The sequence below is a fragment of the Pocillopora verrucosa genome, chromosome 1, assembly GCF_036669915.1.
Source record: "Pocillopora verrucosa isolate sample1 chromosome 1, ASM3666991v2, whole genome shotgun sequence".
Taxonomy (NCBI): domain Eukaryota; kingdom Metazoa; phylum Cnidaria; class Anthozoa; order Scleractinia; family Pocilloporidae; genus Pocillopora; species Pocillopora verrucosa.
In genome coordinates this window covers 1,547,602-1,569,340 of record NC_089312.1, presented here as the reverse complement: position 1 = coordinate 1,569,340, position 21,739 = coordinate 1,547,602, and the positions used below count along the sequence as shown (strand labels likewise).

The window sequence follows — 21,739 nt, the reverse complement described above, 5'->3', positions numbered from 1 at the left end:
AGAGATTTAGGTTGAAAGGATGCACAAAAAGGGTCCTAATTTTGTGTTTTTCAGTTTACGTGTTTCAGCTTGTCTCCCTATCCCATCTGTTGTTTTATTTCGAGGTCAAATACGTAAACGGATATGATGTTTTTTAAAGTTAGGTTCTAAATCAAGTTAAGACGTGTTGCTTGTACACTGACCCTCATTTAAAAGGTTGCGTCCCTGTGTAAAATTACGCGATTTGATTCCATTTCTCGGAAATTGCAAAAAAAAAAAGAACATTTAATTTGATAGATGAAAGAATTCAGTAGTGTATAGAGAAACTTTAAATGCCGCCCCGTCGAGGATGCTGCTTGTATCAGTTTCCATGTACTCTTTAATTTCTGATTAACGAAGAGTAAAATTGCCGATCAGTCAAACCGAAACAGACGCCCACTCCAATAAGATTGATACCTGTCATTCAATGTCTAGAAGCACTTTTGCCTAATAGCAGCTTTTCATTCCTTTCTGTGACAGTGTTCGTTTCTAAATGGTCGTGTTCACTTCAAACTTTGAGAGCGATGATGTTTTTTAGGGACAAAGGCGTGTTTCTTCTGAGTTGGCTCTGCTTTTACTTACCGGGCGTGCAAGGTATTTTTCTGCGTTCAATTTCTCTACTTTAGCGATGTATTTCAATCTCTTTATTTGCTTTTTAACAATCGCTAAGTTTCCCGAGTCATCTTCAGTGTTATTTATTGTTAGAAAAAAAATTACACTTCTGCTTAGTGAGCTAAAAAATGGGTAAACAGAATGTTCGTCTTTAAGACCATGATTAAGATTGATATAATGAATAGTTGGTTTCCTTTTTTTTTTTTCATAAATCAACTTATTTTTGGGGAAGGATGGAAAAATGCGTTCATCCGGGATGCGCGTGGTTCCTCCTTTCATTTTCTCTCTTCTCGATATGTTCAAATTTCAATCAGAGTAAAAAATCCCTGCAGTTAGCGGGTAGTATGTTGGGTCTTACTGCCTCTCTTAAAATATTCAAAGTTCGGGCGTATTATGGGATGACCAAGTGCCTGATCATGAGTCTGAGGTGTGGGACGCACTGTGAGAACAAGTCGAGCTTTTATAGAAAAAAAAATGTTTCCCCAATTATGGACCGAACTTAGTTTGATCAAAAAGTCTGGAATTTTTCTCTTACTCAAATTAGCAACAAATTTTTTTTCTCGTAAATTCTGCATGGTCGTACGACTAAATTATGCAATTTGATTGGCTCACCCGAAATAAGCGTTGGTTTGCACACTTTTTGCATGTGTTACACCGGGAATAATAGATATTCCAGTGGAATTCTCGCTATAATGAGTAAATTCAAGTTTGCGAAAGAAAGATACAACCCCAACCAAATAAACTTTATTTGCACATCGCCGTTTTATGCTTCGTTATCCATCTCATGAACATACGAGATTTTATACACGGTATACATCAACTTTTAGTACCAATTGAATTTTGTAGTAATGAAAATTTAGACGCTGGAAGTCATTCACTGACGAAATAATTGGCTATACTCCACTCTGCTTTTAACTGTAAGATGACACTTCAATTTCAAAGACCAGATTAACTTAATTAGATCAACGCAAAAACTTGGCATTTATTTCATCGATTCTTACTTAAAAAAAGTGAGGAGACTCACCTTTTCGGCTTATTCACCTGCAGCAAGGGAAAAACGTAACCACTTATTAATCATTTTGGTCAAACACACATAGCAATTTGATCAAGGAACGTGTTAAATTTATAAACAGCCTCGCGCGTGGTTCGGCTTTCGACATCTAACACTCCTCGTGTCTTATTTATCTGTATGTAATGAATGGTTGACTTTTTTCCATAACCTTTCGTGATCGTCGCCTTGATAGCTGTTATATATCAATATCTTTCGAGGCCTCTGTATGAAAAATTCCAGGCCACCTACGCACACTCAGAAGGGCGTGTCCCACACACGAAGGGTATCATTATTGACGACCCTTGCTGTTGGTTAAAGGCACGGTTTGTTCACTTCGTTTCTCTCTTTTTCGATTCCTAATGTTTTTGCTCTCATTTGGACCTATTTGTATTGTAACTTATGAGTTTGATCATTTCAGTTTACCCAGATTCAGCTCAAGCTTTTGATGTGAGACAATTTTAGCAATTATAAAGTATTGTGCATGCTTTCCGTGTCGTTATCTAGAATGGCTGACTCCTTCCAAACCCTCGTTTCTACTGATCCACTACATCTACAAATTGATATGGTTTGACATTCAATAAATTCCACACTTTGTGTCCTAGAAAGGGGAATCATGGGTTACTTCTCCATTCTTCAAGCAAAATGGTTAATGAGCGAATAAACGGGTACTGTGAATTTCCGGTGATGGGCCAGAATTATAGGGAAAAAATGGTATACTACTTTGTTCCAATGATGACGGCTAACAGACCTAAGCAATAAATGTTTGGAAAAAATGCGAATAATTTATCAAAAAGAACGGCGGGGTTGTACGGGTGATTTTTTTCCTGTCTCGTAAAATGAGACAAAATTTGAGACATGCAATTTTATCGTAAAATGACTTGACCTCTATCTTGGTATCATTAGTATCCGCTTACTATTCAATTCTGCAATAGACAAACAGCCACTGGAAAATCCCTACAAAACCTTGAAGAAATATTCAATAAATTCCACTGTAATCCTCGCGTTGCCGAGGAGTTATAAGTCAATTGCACCAGAAAGTTTTTAAATTTTATTCTTAGGAGTTGAGACAGGAAAACTTTCCATCAATCAGGAGGGAAGTTGCGGAGGCCATTGTCAGACAGTGACATTTAGCAGCCGTTTCTCCGGTGGAGCTCCGTATGTGTTCGCTTCTCTTAACCATGGAAATATCTCATCTATTGTCCACGATATTGCATTTGTTTGGGTTGAAGATGTCACTGCAGCTGATTTCAAAGCCTGTCTGGTGCAAGGAGGATTTAGCTCCGGAGGGAACACCACTATCGATTGGCTCGCGTTCCACGGTTCACAATCGGGAGTTTATCATGGAAAAGTCAGCTTCGGCCTGTTTACTACTGGCACAAAATGTGAACAAGTCACATTTCCTCAGGTAATGTATAAATGGAGTCTACTTCGGTTGATAAGTCTCGCCATGATGTTCACAAATTTATCAAGAGTATTAAAAGTCTTCAACTAATATGTAGTCTCCTTCGCAGCCGTTTGATGCGAGACATCACCTCGATCAGAAGGCAACCACTTCCCTAGAAATTTTTGATAAGCGCGATGATAACCCTTTATTTTGCTGAGGTAGAAAGCTCGTCTAACCATATTAGAAGGTATCATAGAAATGAAATACGGCTGATAGATGGAGTTTTGCATATCAGGTCTTCTCACAGCTGCCTAAAGTGCAAGTAACTGTCAAACACACTGCTTCAAACCAATCCCAGGACGCCATGAGCGTTTGGATTGAAAGCCTCTCCAGAAGTCAGTTTGAAGTTTGTCTGAGGGAATCAAGGACGTTTGATGGACCTCATCGCAATCTTGTGGTGGTATGTGGGACCAGTTCGATGTTCGATATAAATCCAATAAAACTCAGGTCAAGCATGTTGTAGCAGGCACGTTCAATCGAAAGTTAAATAAACTTTCTTCTCGTTCCAATAAAAGTTTTAGAAAATATTTCATCCTTTCAAATAATACTTTTTGAGCTTCGAACATTTGGTGTGGTTAGTTTACCTATACCCAAGGAAATTAAAATCAAATGCCACAGCCAGACCATCAACATTGGCTATGTTTCACTACTCTGTTTTTATTATACTTGGAAGAGCATTTGTTGCGCCTGTCCAATTTCAGACCATTTCATGACATTCTTAACGCCTGAAATATCCGGGTTAAGCGGAGTTAACTTCGGCTAACTAACTACTATTTCATTTATTATTAACCAGTTTTAAAAACTAATAAACATTCATACGGATAAAATTATGAGAGACGAGCTGGTTTGGTCATCAAGAAGTGAGTCATTTGTGAATTTTGAGCAAGGAAGAAAACAGATTGTAAAATGATTTTGTCAACGTCTTTATTTCAACTGAATCCTAGAACTGGATGGCATATGTGAATCATCCATCTTCATGGGGAGCAGAAGAGTCTTCGGAAGTTGTGTTTTCTGAATATGAGACACCAAATGCAAGAAACAGTCATGCCTTGTGCGAGGTATGTGCAGATAAGAGATGGCACTGCGTGTATTCATGTCTTCCCAGTAATATAGCGCCATTATCTTTAGTATGCCAGGTACGTTTTCATCATCAGATCTGCATTTCTTCCACTAAATTGATTTTTTTTTCAAATTTATTGCAGAACGTCAACTTCACAAACCCATTTTACAAGCCACCAGTTGTTCTCACAACTGTACTCAATGGACGCAACAACCGTGTTAACGTAGGAAGTCAATCAAAAGGTCCCTTAGTCAGTTGGCTGGAGGTATATCAACTGATAGTACACTTTCTTAATTGCTATGGTTGTAGAGGTTATGCAAAAAAATTTGATGTTAACTTTACAGAGAGAAGAAGGCTGCATTTAACCCTTGATAAGTTTTATTTTCATCACTGACAAATGAAATTGAATGACTCCTCCAGCCATCCATTTATTCGTCTGCCCATCCATCATTTCATTCCCTTCTACATTTATGCATGCATACATCCATGCGTGCGTGCTTACATGCATACATACACTCATGCATATACACCCATGTATGTATGAAGGTATGGATGTATGCTTGTATACATGCATGAATGTATGCATGTATGCATGTCTACATGTATGTATTGCATACATGCATGAAAGCATACATGAATGCATACATGCATCCATGTATCCATATGCATCCATCAACCTGTCAGTCTAGTTAAATAAGATATGGTAGCAAGTATATGTCGCTCACTTATCACTTTCATACAATCTATAATGCAAGATGTATTTTTAAACTAGGTTGGTTAATTTTGAGTTCGGTCTTGGAGTAAAGGAGAGTGTTAACCACTTAATACGATTATTGACTGAATGAAGGAATTTTATGAGAAGATCTTACCTTGTGCGACCTTTTTGTTTGATAGGAAGTAACCAAGTCTTACTTTCGAGTTTGTATTAAGGATGACGCAGGCTATGGTGGTCAGAGGGAAAATATAAATGTGAACTATTTAGTCATAGGAGGTAATTAACGTATAAAATCAACCATTTCTGTGTTTTTCTGTGTTTTCTTCTTCTTGTTCGTTTTCCAATATAGCTTTCTTTAATAACAGTGTTAAATGCTTGCTCTCTGCAGACCTCGAGCCCTGTAGGAATGTAAGCTGTGAATATCACAGTCATTGCGTTGCCTTGGGTCCCCAGCAGGTCACATGTCGCTGTGAAAGTAGCTGCCCATCATTTGAAGAACAAGTCTGTGCCTCCAACGGCCGTACTTTCAGAAATCTCTGCTTACTGGAGAAAGAAATTTGTACAACAAGAGGAAACTACTCTTATATTCATCCGGGAAGTTGCACAGGTATCAGAAGTATGATTCTAATTAGTTAACCGTGAGGTTGAAGGTAGGGGAAGACAGATTTTGACCTGAATTTAACAGGAAAGGTAACTCAAGCGAGAGCATCACTAAACAGACACACGTAGATATAGAACATAATTTTATGAAACTGATTTTTGATAAATTCAGTCCTTTTTTGGGCGGTAACCTGATGGAAGCTTCCTCTTGGTCTCCTGGTTGCTTCACAGGAACTTTGTTAGTACTCTGATTGATGATGAGAATCGAGCAACCACTGAGCATGTAGCATTTATTTCATTGTATTAACTCATAATGAAAATACTTATCGACCAAAGAGTGCAAGAGAACTTCTACATTTGTAACAATAACTTCGTCCTCTCACAGTACCATTTACTAAGCGGATTTGGCATGGATTAAATTGTTTCTGCTCATTTTCAGGTTTTCCACTTCAGAAAGGAAGACATAAGTTTCGGAACGTCCCTTCCTGGGCAGAAGATCAGTGTGAATCCATAACCTTCGCTCCTTTCATATTTTATCCTCACAAGAAAATCTACGTTCAACTTACTGTTAATCACTTTAATTATTCTGATCCCGCCATCGTGCACGAGGCCACTGCACCCTGGGTTGAGAGTGTTAACACCACGCAGTTCACGGCCTGTGTCACTCGAGCTGGTAGAAATGATTACCCCTCTGATAGCTTTGCCGACGTTGATTGGGTCGCATATCAGGGTGCTCCCTCTGGGGGTGTGGCTGGCGAAGAAAAGTTCTCCAGATGGTGGACTGGAACTAGTTGTCAAACAATTACCCTTCCAAGCGTATGTTAACTGTTGTAATAATGGATTGTAAAGAGGGGGATACTCCTTAATTTGACCTGAATAGGTGTACCGCGTATTAAAGGAGTCCTTTTTGGATTTGAACCCAAGCTTGATGGTTCTGGTGTACTCTTGTGTTTAGAAGAATTGCTTTATTTCATCGTAATTCTAAACATTCTGTCAGGACATTGCCTCCTAAATGGTCGATATGCTCTAGTTTGATTGTTTTCATCAAAATAGCGAAAATATGGATTTATTTTCCTCAACAGGTTCACATGTTCAGAGTCTGACAGGTTCGGGGTGTACTCCCAAACGCGCTCCAAAGAGGTGGAGGGGGGAGGCTCCTGTGTCTCACAGGTCGGCCTCCAATTGGCATAAATCAACGCAAGATCACGTTTATCATCTAATCTGGAGAATTCGTTCTGCTTGAATATACACCTTACATCCCCGTCGAATTATTTTTTCAGGGAAAGTTCCCCGCCTCACCAACAGTAATTGTAACTGCTGAACACTACAGGTCAGGCTTAAAACATGATGCTACCAGCGTGTGGCTGGAAGATGTCTCAGCGAGTTCGTTTAAGATTTGTCTACGAGAGTTTCAAAACTTTGCAGGGGTTCATGATGACATCTCTGTGGTAAGCATTGAAATATAGGAGCAGGAAACTACAGGATATATATTTTTATTTTTTTATTTGTTTTGTTTTTTTTTGCTTTGTATTTTTTTTACTTTTCAGCACTATATTTCGGCTGGGCAAACCAGCCCTATTAAGGTATGAGTAGAATTATCGTGGAGTGGTAGTTTTTATGAAGCGATTTGTGTAACATCAAACATACGAATAACTAGGTTTATAAGGTAAGGTTTAATATAGTTTAGTCCAAACAGTTGAATAAGCCAATTGTTCGCGTTTTTTGGAGATGCTCAGAATTTATTTGCCATTCAAGAAAGAAAAAGAAAGCGTCTTCAAGCTGACAGATTGAGTCTCTGTTACGAAAGTATTTTTCGGTGGGAATAAAAACTTTTCCTCAGCAGAATGAACACGGCAGGAAAGAAGAATCCTGCGAAGAATTTGGCATTTGCATTTCAACAATAAAACTCACATATCAGGCAGTTTGATTCTTTCCACGCTAAGTTCTCATTTTTTCCTTTTCCCCGACCGTTCCTTTTGACTCATTTCAATGCTCGAGTGGAACTCAATTCACCGTGAAAAAAACTGATGATTTTTCTCTCTTTTTTGTACCTTCCTACAGAACTGGCTGGCGTTTGATTCTCTTCATAGACCGCTCTTTAGGGAACACAATGATGTCAGCTTTCAAAACAACGCTTCGCCTGTCAAGAATCATAACTTTGCCTTCTGTAAGGTAATTTTGCTCTTGCTTAGTGGGGACAATTGCCAGAAAAAGCGAGTGAGCGGTAAATGGAGGGAACACTGCAAAAGAAATGGGAGTTACTCTTGACAATCACTGATTCGCTTGTCTTCATTCACCATGGGTAGAAATGGCTAATATAACTGAGAACCCTGTTTTCATCCTCCAATTTTTCTCTGTTTGCTAATGGAAAAGAAGACACAATAAACAAATTAATTTTTCTTAAGTAATAATTGACCATGGGGTTTTACGATTTACTGGCGTCTGAATCCAAATACACTTACTCACCTTTGATTTCCATGACCATAGAATGTGAGCTTCATTGGTAGTTACAGCAAATCCCCAACCGTGCTTTTGACAGCTAAACATTCCACTTCTGGAAGAAATGCTGCTGCAGAATGCAATGGTATAGTGAGCTGGATAGAGGTAATTTGAAACTGTGTAAGAATGAATAGATACAACTGAACAGAACACACAGAAACTGTTACTTTTTAATTATACAGCGGAAGGATCGGACGAGAATAACATGTCATTTCGTGCCATTTTAATGCCGCTACTTACTTAGCTATACGTATTGCTGAATTAATCCAGGATATCGCAGTAAAAGACAAGGAGAGCTCCATGTGCGGATACCTATCAAATGATAAATAACCAATTTTCAAGCAGTTCTGTCGTTTCTCTTGTAAGCGTTGTAATTCTTTAAGGTGTATTTATATCCTTTGATTTTTGTTTTTACCAGTACATCTCCACCTCTGGCTTTAGAATATGTGTCAAGGAAGTCTTTGTCAACCGCTTTGATCCACTCACTGTATCATATGCTGTATTAGCAGGTAAAATCTTGTTATTTTAATCAGAGGGTGCGGTCCGTTTCCGGACGCATTTCTTCACTTGTTTTCTTTACCTCCCCTCTTCCCTTCTCATTGCTTTGTAAGATTTTATAAATACCGCCTGGCGATGTAGAACAAGGTAGAAATGGAAATTATGTAAACTTTTGTGAATTGGTGTTTTCTAAGTAGTATCCTAAATAACTGTGTTTTGGAGCGTGAGTTAGAGGTTTGCACCATAAGTTTACGATCAACATTAGGTTTGAATTTTGAACGAACAAGGAAACAAGCAAGCCAAGGAAAACAAAAAAATTAGTACCTAAACAAACAAACAAACAAACAAACAGAAAACTGGAGACAGAAACAATTTTACCTGAGTAAACAATACAACATGACGAGCTTTGCTCACCAAAAGAATTTATGCAAATGAGGCTGAGGCGGATCTGAGATCCGCCTGACATTTATTAACTGTAAGAGAAGAACTGACTTCGCGCCCACAGAACGACCGAGGTGTTGCGGATGAATTTTCAGTAATTACTTTTTTGGCACTTTTCGGCGTCCAAATTGCATGGCGAGAGTAACCCAAAACCTTAAAGTTGACCCTTCTTGTCACAATACGAATGTTTTCCAGATAGGGACACGCGTTAATGTCAGCTTCACTCGCGTGATTGCATTTTTCAAGGTTAAACCCTCGCGTGGAACTAACAACTCAAGTTTACTTTAAAGCGCTCAATGTAAGCCAAAGAAATTTTATAATTTAACTAAATGATCGAAATTTTGTTTACGAAGGATAATAATGGATCGACATCGACCTGGAGCGTCAGCTTCACTCGCGGGGAGTCAACCATTTTCTCTTGCCCCTTGCGCAACATAGAATGCAAATTTGCTGACCCACTCTATTGATACACACAACTCGACAATCGTTAAGAGTTGAAAAAGATGAAGTTTTTTACCAAAACCATGTTTTTCCGATTTTTAAACGCTAACAAAAATGTAGTTATGGTATGTCCACTCCGGAAAATAATACCGCAAGCAACAGCAAGCCCTAACCGCGATGAGAACACTCATGGATCACACAGCGCAACAGACCTCATTTTGTTTGTTTGTTTGGGTTTTTTCCGATAATATTAGCCTGTAAAGAAATATATAACGGAGTTTTTTTGCACCCTCCGCCGCAACCATTTAATTGGCTAAATGCTAAGGGAGTAATATACTTTAAAGATATCATTAAAGGAGTAAAATCTTTAAAAAAATTTTCCTGCTGGGGTTTCCTGGCGCGCCACTGCGAACACAGCGAACCTCTTGTATAAGGCTGCGAGAAAATATAAAAGGACAAGTAGAAAAAGTTCTTTACTCACAAATCTCTTTTACAATCTATGACCGATTTTACATCTCGTTTCTGAAGCAAGAGTTGGAAATGTAAATACAATTTAATATGTTACGAGAAGAGGTATTTTACTCGTTGGTAATTTTATTCCTAAACTCGTTATTTGTTTTTAATTGAAACATCACGGGATTTGAGGACAGACACCACCAAGGCAAACACAACATCGACGTAAAAATTACCAGTCAACGGAACGTGCACTTATTTGGTTAGTCATCTCAACAGGAAAACTATCTTTTTTTTATGAAAACAAACATTGCTTTTTCATCACGACTTTTCGCGGTTAACGTTCAATGAAATCTGCAAAGGAAAAAAAATTAAGACAAGTAAATTTAATTATGTCGCAATTCATACTCAAAATTAGTTTGTCATAAGATGAAAACACACAGTCTAAATTGAAACAACTCCCAAAGAGAGACAGAACCAAACAAAAAAAGGAACGATTTTGCCTTCAGATAACAACAGTCCAAATAGAACTGACTACCCAAGAGAGACAGAACCAGGTGAAAAAAAAAAGGAAAGGTTCTGCCTTCAGATAACAACAGCCCAAATAGGACTGACTACCCAAGAGAGACAGAACCAGGTGGAAAAAAAAGGAAAGGTTCTGCCTTCAGATAACAACAGCCCAAATAGGACTGACTACCCAAGAGAGACAGAACCAGGTGGAAAAAAAAGGAAAGGTTCTGCCTTCAGATAACAACAGCCCAAATAGGACTGACTACCCAAGAGAGACAGAACCAGGTGAAAAAAGGGAAAGGTTCTGTCTTCAGATAACAACAGCCCAAATAGGACTGACTACCCAAGAGAGACAGAACCAGGTGAAAAAAAGGGAAAGGTTCTGCCTTCAGATAACTACAGCCCAAACAGGACTGACTACCCAAGAGAGACAGAACCAGGTGAAAAAAAAAGGAAAGGTTCTGCCTTCAGAAAACAACAACTCACATACGAATGATAAAACCGGGAAAAAAATAAAAAAATGAAGGTTCTTCCCTCACGGAGATAAGTCAGGGAACTAAAGACTGATTACCCGAGAGAGTGGGTAAGAAATAACAAAAGAACGAGAGCATCTTTAGGATTCTGCTTTCGAAACTGCGAAATTGTACAGTACGATTAGTAAGAAAACACACTAACCTGCTAAGAGTGCGTCATCTTATAGGGAAGGAATATTTGAGCTCTGATGTCAGGGTTCATTCCATAATTAGTTCATCTGGCTCATGTTAGGTTTCAACAGTTGGATAATACACCATGTGATTTTAAGCATCTGTCACCTGACTATCACAGAAATAATTCCTTCTCTTGCTTCGAAAGCACAGAAGTAAAGGTAAACCTTGCTTTGCTGATTAAATGGTTTGGGCATCATCATTTTCCGCTCAAAGGTTATTAAGCAGCGAGATTTATCGCGTGTCATCACATAGCTCTAGACAGAAATTATCAGGCATACAACCTTACCTAAAAGCCAAATTGGATAGGCCAGCGAGTAGAATTTCTTCCTCGCGAAGTAATACACAGTTAAGACCTTACCTTAAGGAAAGAACGATGGCCCCTTTTCGCAGATACCGCCGAATACACTCGTACCTTCGCACAGAATTTTCGCGGGATAAGTTCCCGCGCTTACCTGATGATTGGGACTTACTAAAATGATATTTTATACTGAAAGAGCTCCTTAGTATGGACGCCAGAAAAGTATTATCAAAATATCTACCCAATCGTTTCAAGTGTTAAATGATACTCTTGTATCTCCAGAACATACTGCAGTCGAAATCTCTCTTGAAAACAAGGTCCTTACCGAGTGGCTCACCGACTGAGAGTCAAAGGTCTGATCAGAGTGAAATATAAGTTGGCTAACACAATTTAATTTTGGTATTGTCGTGACAGAACAGATAATCGCTCTTTGCGTCACAAACCAATAGATCTGTAGATCACGGACAAAACATGCTGGGTACAACAACTGTTACTTGATAGTCATGTCACGCACTACAACCAGGCTATCCTCAAATGCCATGACACACTACGGCTTAGCTAAGCTGTTCTTATCGCTGAATCATTCTGCAGTTATGAAAATTGCCATTCATGCCATGAATGCGTAGTTATTTCTAAAGAGAAAATTGTGCAAAAGAGTCCTAAATTTACGTAGCACTCCTAACGCGCAAGCCGCGCGGATCCTCGCGCCTGTTTACATTTTAATTGTTAACTTCAATTAATTTCACGCTCGAAGCCAAACACCTCGCTTTCACTTGCTAATTGAGCCCTCTCGCTTTACTTTGACAAGCCTATGGATCATTTTACGCATCCCTGGTGTGAATTCTTTTCTTGAGCAAAGCTCGTCATGCATGCTGTAACAAAAGTATGTGCATCATAATGTTTTCTTATAGAAAATGTGATTGAAATAAATGCGTTTAACCTTTCCTCAAAAGACATATGTCAGGAAAGATGGGCCTACTATAAGGGGTACTGCTACAGACGAATTTCTTCCTGTGATTCCTGGGGTGGCAGCCAGGCAACATGCGCCACTCTTGGGGCTAATCTTCCCAGCATACACAGTCAGGAAGAAAATGTATACATACAGAGTCTCCATGGTGGCGACCACTCTTGGCTCGGCCTTTCTGACAGGAACACTGAAGGTACATTCGTGTGGAGTGATGGATCACAGTTTGATTTCCATTACTGGGCGAGCCATCAACCAAACAATTTTCATGATGAGGACTGCGTCCATACTCTTGGTTTCCTTGCAAATCATAAGTATAAATGGAACGATGTCAATTGCACAGACTGTCATAAATTCACTTGCAAGAAAGGTAGGTCTTCCGGATGATGGTAAAATTGTTTTTACTTGAAAGAAAGAGGAACACGTATACTTTCCTGGATTTTATAACGCACGGGTTTCAATACCTTTTCCCATACGCGGCTTCCGATGGTGTAATAGGCGGCTGTTCCCGGAGAAGGGGCCTTACGATCTCTTTCCCCCTAGGGTAGTCCAGGGGCATGCTCTTCAATACTCTTCAAGGAAAAAAATTGAAATATAGAAGCTCGGAATGTAATTCCAATATTCTGACCTTCAAAAAAGAGTGCTATTTGAAATAACTTTCATGTGATGTCAAATCTTTGCTAAACCCCTATTTGTTTGTTTTTTTTCTTTGTACACTAATTTTGACCGACTTTTACCAAAACAAAATTGAATAGTCTTTTTGCATGGAAAACTTAACTTCGAGGCGCACCCGATTCGTACCTACATTACCCATCCTTTTTTGGTTTTATTTCAAATTTACATCTAAGTATAAAAAATCAGATATGTTTTTAAGCCCAATGGGGATTAATGTGTTTGTTACGCGCTAACAAATATATTTTATGGATTATAATAAGGAATATTATTTTTTCAAAACATCCTGTAGTTGCTAAACATAGTTTGATTATAGTACTCTGATGGAATTCTTAAAAATCTTTCTGACATTTTGACCGAGAAATTACAGCCCTTCCCCGAACAGTAACAGTTCTCTCCTTTACGTTCTTTCGTTAGCAACCTAAATACACAGCTTTGTTAAATGATGCTAAATATCAGCTGAGAAGTGATACCAAAAACACAAAGATTCTGTTTACATTTTTCTTCGTAGACTTCAATGAATGCAAGGAATTTGCTCATGAATGCCCGGTCAACGCCACTTGTGTGAATAGTCTTGGTTCGTACTCTTGCCAATGTCCAGCTGGATTTCGCCTTAACGGAAGAAGTTGCGCAGGTTTATAAGTGATGTAACTAATAGATAGCCAACGTCTAAAATAGTGTTTTATATCTAGTATTTTCGCTATGAACTCAGCCAGGTTTTGTCGTGTATTAGCTAGCATAAAGAGACTGGTTGTTTTCCTCCGTCAAGTAATCAATTTTAGTGAAATTAAAGTGATTTATAGACCTTGTAGTTTGATAAGTAGATGAAATAACAAGTGTAACTATTCTCATCTAGCTCTTTTATCTATCATTTCAGCCTTTCATGTTTGCAAGGAAACATTTGGCTATATGAAATTAAGAGATCCTCGCAGCTAAGAACACTACTGAAACGAGTAGTTGTAAATAGGACCTGAAAACCTGAAGACCTGGGTTCAAATCCCGTACGGGCCTGAATTTTTTTCAGGTCCTATTTACAACTACTCGTTTCAGTAGTGTTCTTAGCTGCGAGGATCTCTTAATTTCATCTCTCCACCGCAGTGCAAATATATGAATTTTCATATATCTAAAATCTTCATTCACTTGGATGTTTATTTTGACCCAATTCGTTGTCCAGCTCCCAGTTGGCTTGTTAGCTCAATTGGTAGAGCGCTGCGCCGGTATCGCAAAGGTCATGGGTTCAAATCCCGTACGGGCCTGAATTTTTTTTTTCAGGTCCTATTTACAACTACTCGTTTCAGTAGTGTTCTTAGCTGCGAGGATCTCTTAATTTCATCTCTCCACCGCAATGCAAATATATGAATTTTCATATATCTAAAATCTTCATTCACTTGGATGTTTATTTGGACCCAATTCATTGACCAGCTCCCAGTTGGCTTGTTAGCTCAATTGATAGAGCGCTGCACCGGTATCGCAGAGGTCATGGGTTCAAATCCCGTACGGGCCTGAATTTTTTTCAGGTCCTATTTACAACTACTCGTTTCAGTAGTGTTCTTAGCTGCGAGGATCTCTTAATTTCATCTCTCCACCGCAATGCAAATATATGAATTTTCATATATCTAAAATCTTCATTTGGCTATATGTTCTTCCCTTTGATTTTAGAGTTAAACCAAATGTTTTTCCTGTATTGTAAATAGGCAGCGCGTAGTGTTATGACATCAAATTCAAATCTTTTGTTGAACAGACGTTGACGAGTGTAGCTCTGGTTCATATTCATGTCATGCTCAAAGCCAATGTGTGAATGTTCCTGGTTCGTACAACTGCACCTGTTTGCCAGGATACGTAGAGGATGGAAAGGCGAAATGTGAAGGTAAAATTATCCGCAATAGTGGTAGTTGGTTGGCTCGTCCTTTCTCACCTCAGGGCGTGAAGCCTCAAGCTTATTTTTCTCAAGAGCTTCACATGGTTTATATCTAATCTGTTCTAAGGACTAACAGGTAATTCAGTTTCGCTCGTTGTGGGCTACTGGGTGTGAAATTAAAACCATTTCTCAAAGACCTAAGTTCGTTTAACTCCGAAGATTATAACTTGTGACAGTCATATCTTAATCACCTTGACCGAAGAATATGCTAAAATTTCTCGAAGTATATAGAAGCAAACTAAGGTGATAAATCACTCGGCCATTAACACTTTACCTTGAATTTCTCTTTTGCTTATTTCCAGTTGAACTTTCAAGGTTTAATGGTTTGGGTTTGTGGTAACTTATTATTTCTAGACACGGAAATACTTTACCTCAAGGTCTACACCCTTCGTCTCGTTCCATTCTCATGCCATGCTCCCGAGCGGGAAGGCTAAATGCTGTGCTCAGCCCGTGTGTCATGTCTCGAGCCAAATATTTTCCCATCCGGCCTCAACTGACCGAGTCAATTTACTTTATTTGGCTGTTGCCTTTTGCGTTTGTTACTTTGTATTACCTCGCGTTGGACTGCGCGGCTTTTTTCGGCCCAGCTCGAGCGATCGCTTGCAGACCTCATATCTCACGCACGCTGGGATTTTTTACCATCATGCTTTTTTGTAATGGCGCTTGCGAGGCCGTACTTGGTCCATGATAAGACTTCTTTTCCACCTCTTTAAGCCCTGTCTTACTTATATTTTCCCATTTTCCGACAGCTCCACGCCTGACAACAACAAGCTCTTGCGTGTTATCAACCTCAACAAGTACATCTGGATACATCAGAATAACTCAAGCTGGCTCGCAATATAGCAACAATATGGATTGTCGATGGAATTTTTCTTCCAATGCAGTAATAGAACTTGTCTTCTTCAGTTTTCGTACTGAATCGTCTGCAGATTTCGTGTCTGTGTACGATGGTGGGTCGCTGTCGTCGCCTCTGATTAGAAAAATGAGTGGATCTTCTCTCCCGCCACCCATCACGAGTTCTTCTATTAATCTTTACGTAAAGTTTTCGTCTGATGGCGCAAATACGTACGACGGTTTTGTAGCAGCATATCGAGGTAAACCTTAACACAAGGTGGTTCAAGATTATAATAAAAAAATTAGCCCGTCCCAGGCGTTCAGTTGGTAAAATTAAGAGCAATAGTAAACGGCGTGAAAAATACGAGGGGGTTTGGGTCAGGTCGCGTAACCCGACCTAAACCTCCGTCGATTTTCACTCCTACGCTATTGTCACGCCGTTTATCATCGTAGTTTTACCACCTGAACGCCTGGAACAAGCTTTTCAAACAGTAGGTCTTTGATGGATCGTAGCACAATTATTTTTCAATTAAATGTTCAGGTATGTTTCACCACTTTGAGACGAGGCTTTGACGTATGATGCTATCATAGCAACACGATTTACTCTCAGAAACACCCTTAGTTTTAAGCCTTATGTGCGTGTTACTCGATAAACAAGTTCTGTGAGTGCTAATAGTTTTTTTAGGGAAAAAAAGTTAAGAAAAAAGGTTAGTCACACCATTAACTATTCAGAACCACCTACTGATTTTTATAATGAAAGGTGGCTCTAGGCTGTAGAGCTGAATTTACCTACATCTAAAAGTCATCCAATAAACGGTTACTTCATTTTATAGAAGAACAACGTCAGTTACCTTAAGTAATTTATGAACTTTGTACTTTTTCTTTCACTTCTGTTATTAGTTCTTACCGCTGGATCCTTACGTATCAGTGGAAACACTGCCGTTGGAAGGGTTGAAGTCTACTATGACGGGCAGTGGGGGACAATCTGTGACGATGCGTGGGATATCAGCGATGCTAACGTAGTGTGTAGGCAGCTTGGCTACGCACGAGCGAAGCGAGCCTACAGTGGCGCCACCCACGGCCAAGGTACTGGTCCAATTTGGATGGACGACCTGGCATGCTCAGGCAGTGAGTCTCATGTATATGACTGTAGACATCGTGGATGGGGAGACCATGATTGTACACACAGTAGGGACGCCAGTATGGAGTGTTTGTCAATCCGTTTGGTGAATGGTAGCGCTAACTATGGCCGCGTAGAGGTTTATCACAACGGGCAGTGGGGCACAGTGTGTGATGATGGATGGGATATGAATGATGCTAATGTGGTGTGCCGTGAGCTTGGGTTTCCCAGTGCATCATCAGCCCCTCATAGCGCGCGATACGGTGAGGGATCTGACCCCATCTGGATGGATGACGTAAACTGTCATGGAGGAGAAGCTTCGCTAGTAGACTGTGTACATGCAGGCTGGGGAATCGAAAATTGTAGTCATGGTGAGGATGCCAGCGTAATATGTAACACTTAGAAAACTCTGAAAATATTTTGCGAGTTTTCACTATCTCTATGCGCTGAAACCAGATACATCATTATACTATGTAGAAGAGAAATATCACTTCTGAATGAGTAAAACATAGATTAAGAGTTAAAAATCAGAAGCTGTCTGCAAGTAGGAAGGGACAACATTTTCTTTGAATCGCAAATACTTTTGACTTAATTCTAAATTTTGGGTTCCAATTTCTTGAGTAAATTTTAAGTTAGAAACAAAGAGAACTTAACGTATTTGATTTTTTTCCTGAGGCTGAACATCCTTATGTTGATCAAAAATCTGGTACGCTTTGGAAATCACAACCTCATTATGTAAGCTTTTATTTCACTGTTTCCTTATTATAAATTTTGTAAACATTAAAAATAATGATTTGCACAACGTTCTCAAGAACAATGCTTCTGTTTTAATGGTAAATAAAACACAAGATATAGCAAAGTGGCACAAAGCCTTTTTTAAAGTTGATAACAGCTTTCTATCTTTTTTCAATTATCTCAGCGGTCTCTCCCTACTGCGTATGAAATGAACACCAATGTGCGTTCGCCTTCCTTCTTGCTTGTCCCTGTAACAGTGTTATGGTAGTAATGACAGTATTTATGTGGTTTCATATGTGTTTTACCTTCCTGTGATAGTTACTTCTGATGTGTCTCAGTTTTCACCCTTCCTAAATCCTTTCTACTGATGTTGAGTACGTCCGCTAGGTCCCTCCACGCTCAGTATGAAAGAGCAAGCAAGACTGACGCGAATATACAAACCTTTTTCGAATTCGAAGTCGTACTACAAATTGATTTTGGACTTGAATTTATGGGCGTAAGTTCATAAAAGTTCGGATGGGATGTCTTTTAGGCGTGACGTGATGTGAAAAGTAAATACAGGCGAAATTTTAGAGAGCCCTAAAGCAGCCCAAGAAATATGACACGATCCCTCTAAAATTGTAAATCACCATAATATAATGTCCTTGCTTATGAGAAGAAAGTATCTTTGACTATCAGATATGGCTTTATATTTAAATACTATTCACCAAGCCGCGAAAACAGTGATGTAACATAACGCAAAAAGATGATTCTAACTCTTGTATCCTGCAATGATTACAAACTTTTCCGACGCAAATTCCGCGTGCGTTACTCGGAAGTGAATAGCAAAGGACATTCGGAATTTGAGTAGCCGATCAGAGCGTGCCTTCAACGCTATCTATTATTTAAGTATATACTAAATATAGACAAGATAAAAAGACTGGTAAAAACCAAAACCAAGTAAGAGACAAAAAAAGCTTTAATACAAAAGCAGAAGCGGATATATTGAAGTACCAAACGCTTTAAGCGAGGGATAAAGTAACACTTATGTTGGAGTAAATCACATCAATCCCTTCAATGCGATCTCTCCTTACCAAGAGGGCAGTACTCGGTAAGGTAAACAAAAATATGATGAACCCAGCCATTACTCTCTCTGTTCGGCTATTTTTCGTTAATTTCAGTAACTTTCAACTCCTGAGGCAAAGGTTTTACTTCCGGGTAACGCGGTTTTGAATTAGTCACATTTAGAATTGCATTTCCCTATCTCCTCTGACAATTAACTACTTTTCATCTAGCATGTGATTACGTTGTTTTAAAACCCATTATTTTCGAGTATTTAGGTTTATTTTTTATGCTATAAAACTGTTCCCGTTTTTCTTCGGCAAGAAAAAGAAATATGCGTAGCAACCTCTAACTTTTCCCACTCAGCTGACGCGAACGAGGCACATAGAGTCACACAACAAAAGCCAAAGTAATCACAAGGTGAACAAAAAAACATTACAGCTATAAAAAAAGCATGTTAGGCAAATTTTGAAACCCGCAAGTGAAAGAAAAGGCAGTGACTACATCGCGATGTTTTAGAAGTTTTTGTGAGTTTTACAGACCGATTGCACGGGGAAAGCACTAAGGTAAAACTAATGCAGTTTGGTTTCAAGATTACTATGAAATAATTCTATGTTTATGTTTACGTTTAAAGATTATCATGGAGGTTAAAATGCAAGAAAAAAAGGCACTCATGCCGGCAAGGAAAATAGCAATAGACGGGAAAATTGCATGACTGGCGTTCGGTTTTGTGGGTGAAGTTCCAGTCTTTGCTGCCATCGCTTCCTTTATCATGTTATGTTTGCCACTTAATACTCCGGCAACTGTGTGTTTTGACAGGTCAACGTTTGCATCCGTTCCGCGGAAAGCCCACACAATTGTTACTTCGGTATCGCTCTGATAATGATTGACAGAAAAAACATGTAGGTGATTAATGCAAACGAACAAACGAAGGAACGGAGGGACGAAAGGAGGAAGGAACGTGGGAACGCGGGGAAGCGGGGACGAGGGGACGAGGGGACGAGGGGACGAGGGGACGAGGGGACGAGGGGACGAGGGGACGAGGGGACGAGGGGACGAGGGGACGAGGGGACGAGGGGACGAGGGGACGAGGGGACGAGGGGACGAGGGGACGAGGGGACGAGGGGACGAGGGGACGAGGGGACGAGGGGACGAGGGGACGAGCACCATGGACTCGCTAAGTCCATAATCTCAAGCGACCTCCGAGCTGTTTTCTACAGCTTTAGCCTCCGCGAGAACTTTTATCCTGAAAGCCATAGTATACGAAGAGCGGCGTGCTTTTGGCATGATAAGAAAAATAACAGTGACGATAGAGATTCTCGGTTGAAACGTTAGTCAGGTTACAGTAACTGAGAGTAATATTTTAGAAAGTAATACCCAAGCGTAATCTGATAACCGAAACAGCTTACTGGTCTTATAAAATCATAAATAATTAAGGTAAGAGTGCTGTAGTGGTAAGTTTAGATGATAAAACAAAGGATTATGTTGACAGGAATATCAGAGGTCAAGTAAATTCGTTACACGAGGTCACACAACTCAGGCTATATTCACGATGAAAATTTGCATATTTAAGCGGTCGAACGAAAAAAATCAATTCTCGAAAAACGAAATATATTTTGACCAAAAAACTACACCACAATTATTAGGACATATTGGGCTACAAAATATGAAAGTAGGAGAGAAAGCGAATTTTGGAGACTTGCCGCTGTTTGTCTGATGCATGTTGACATTAGCTCTTAAATAGCTCATTGGGTTACACAGTTTCGTCGATTCCTCTAAAAGATTTCAATAGCCTGTTTCTAGAACAAGCAACCTTTAAACCTGGAATTTTATATCCACTTTCAGGGTCACAACTGATGGTTTACCTCTAGGTATCTCATTAACTTGTCAACTCATCATATGAGGCGCGTTTTTTCCATGAATTTGCATTGCATTGTTCTACATGATACAAAACACACGTTAACAGTAATTTGAAGATGGCCTCAGCGGCAGTGGTTATGATTTCCAAGAGCCGTTTTTAGAAAATATAAAGAAAAGGCAATACCGGGACTGTATTTCCTTGGAAATAAGCACCCACCCTAGAAAATGCACCGACTCCTAGACACCTCCTCCCTGACTTTCTTAAATAGTAGGAATGGAAGGAAAACCTGTCTCTGTTGCCGCTTTGCATAAAACCTTGTTAAGCCTCAACTAGATTGAAATCAGTACAGGGGAATGATAAGCGTCTCCCTCCCCTCGACTAAGCGCCTTCCTTCCATGAAGCGCCTCTCCCTTAAGCCAAAATTTTGAATAAGCTCCCAGGAGCTTATTCGAGGAAATACAGTAACCACATTATCGAAACCTTGTTTAGATGTTATGGTAATCTTAAACTGATCCCTCGTAGCTTTTTTATTAGGTATGCAAAGGGGAGCTTATTTTGGTATGCAAAGTGTTAGGGATAGGCTCGTTCCTGTTAGTTTCGAAACGCGTCATGTTTGTTCCGGTCTATTATTTCTTCGTTGGTTAATGATTATTACTTAATAAGTTTTTATTTCAATCAGTTTCATTTAAGCACATGTACCAGATTTCATCGCTATAAGTTGCTGTCGACGCCACCAATTTTGTCTGCCATTCATGTACGATCCGCTATCGGCGATTCATCTACAATCATTAGGAGCTAAACCAAAGTAAGTTTTTCTTTATTTCTCATTTAAGATATTTCCTTTTCTTTTTTTTTAACGTACATCGATTTATTTCTCGCTTTCAGTTCTCTTTATAATCGCTTCATTGTTAATTAGGCAGGTGTTACATTTGTCAGGGATATTTTCTTAGTTTAGTTTCTCGTGCATTTTCTTTTAGTTCGAACCACACAAATTCAGCTACAACGTTACTATCAATCATAACTACGCTATCTTCAATCTTACTTCGCCCTCCTCATTTGCGATTTCACACCGATCTTCTTATTTCGTTTGTAATTTTGATTACGTACTTCATTTGATTAAACCGTGATATATATTGTGCGTTCGGATTGTCTTCTCTGCTACACTAGTAACCTTTGAAGGTTATAGTTACTGAAGGTATTCATGCGCTTTCATCACCTTTTCTATCGTCGTTGTATATTTTATAGGT

At 39.3% G+C, this 21,739-nt stretch overlaps 1 protein-coding gene across 1 annotated transcript; it reads left to right on the top strand.

Moving 5' to 3' along the window:
* Nucleotides 1–508: 508 nt before the first annotated feature.
* On the top strand, nt 509–17,703 carry LOC131788567 (uncharacterized). The gene is made up of 17 exons (XM_059105658.2): nt 509–612; nt 2,740–3,086; nt 3,361–3,525; nt 4,070–4,183; nt 4,328–4,450; nt 5,080–5,176; nt 5,289–5,507; nt 5,940–6,316; nt 6,781–6,948; nt 7,562–7,672; nt 7,988–8,104; nt 8,418–8,508; nt 12,301–12,681; nt 13,495–13,617; nt 14,725–14,850; nt 15,651–15,995; nt 16,636–17,703. Exons 1-17 carry the CDS (start codon nt 543–545, stop codon nt 17,256–17,258), a joined length of 3,597 nt encoding a protein of 1,198 aa, XP_058961641.2. The 5' UTR covers nt 509–542; the 3' UTR covers nt 17,259–17,703.
* Nucleotides 17,704–21,739: the final 4,036 nt, after the last annotated feature.

What these genes read in the sequence shown, in the direction of transcription:
- LOC131788567 (XM_059105658.2), top strand. Translation starts at nt 543, where the DNA reads ATGATGTTTTTTAGGGACAAAGGCGTGTTTCTTCTGAGTTGGCTCTGC. An exon ending in TTACTTACCGGGCGTGCAAG is followed by an intron (nt 613 to 2,739) that starts GTATTTTTCTGC and finishes TTTTATTCTTAG; the next exon opens with GAGTTGAGACAGGAAAACTT. An exon ending in TAAATTCACTTGCAAGAAAG is followed by an intron (nt 12,682 to 13,494) that starts GTAGGTCTTCCG and finishes TTTTCTTCGTAG; the next exon opens with ACTTCAATGAATGCAAGGAA.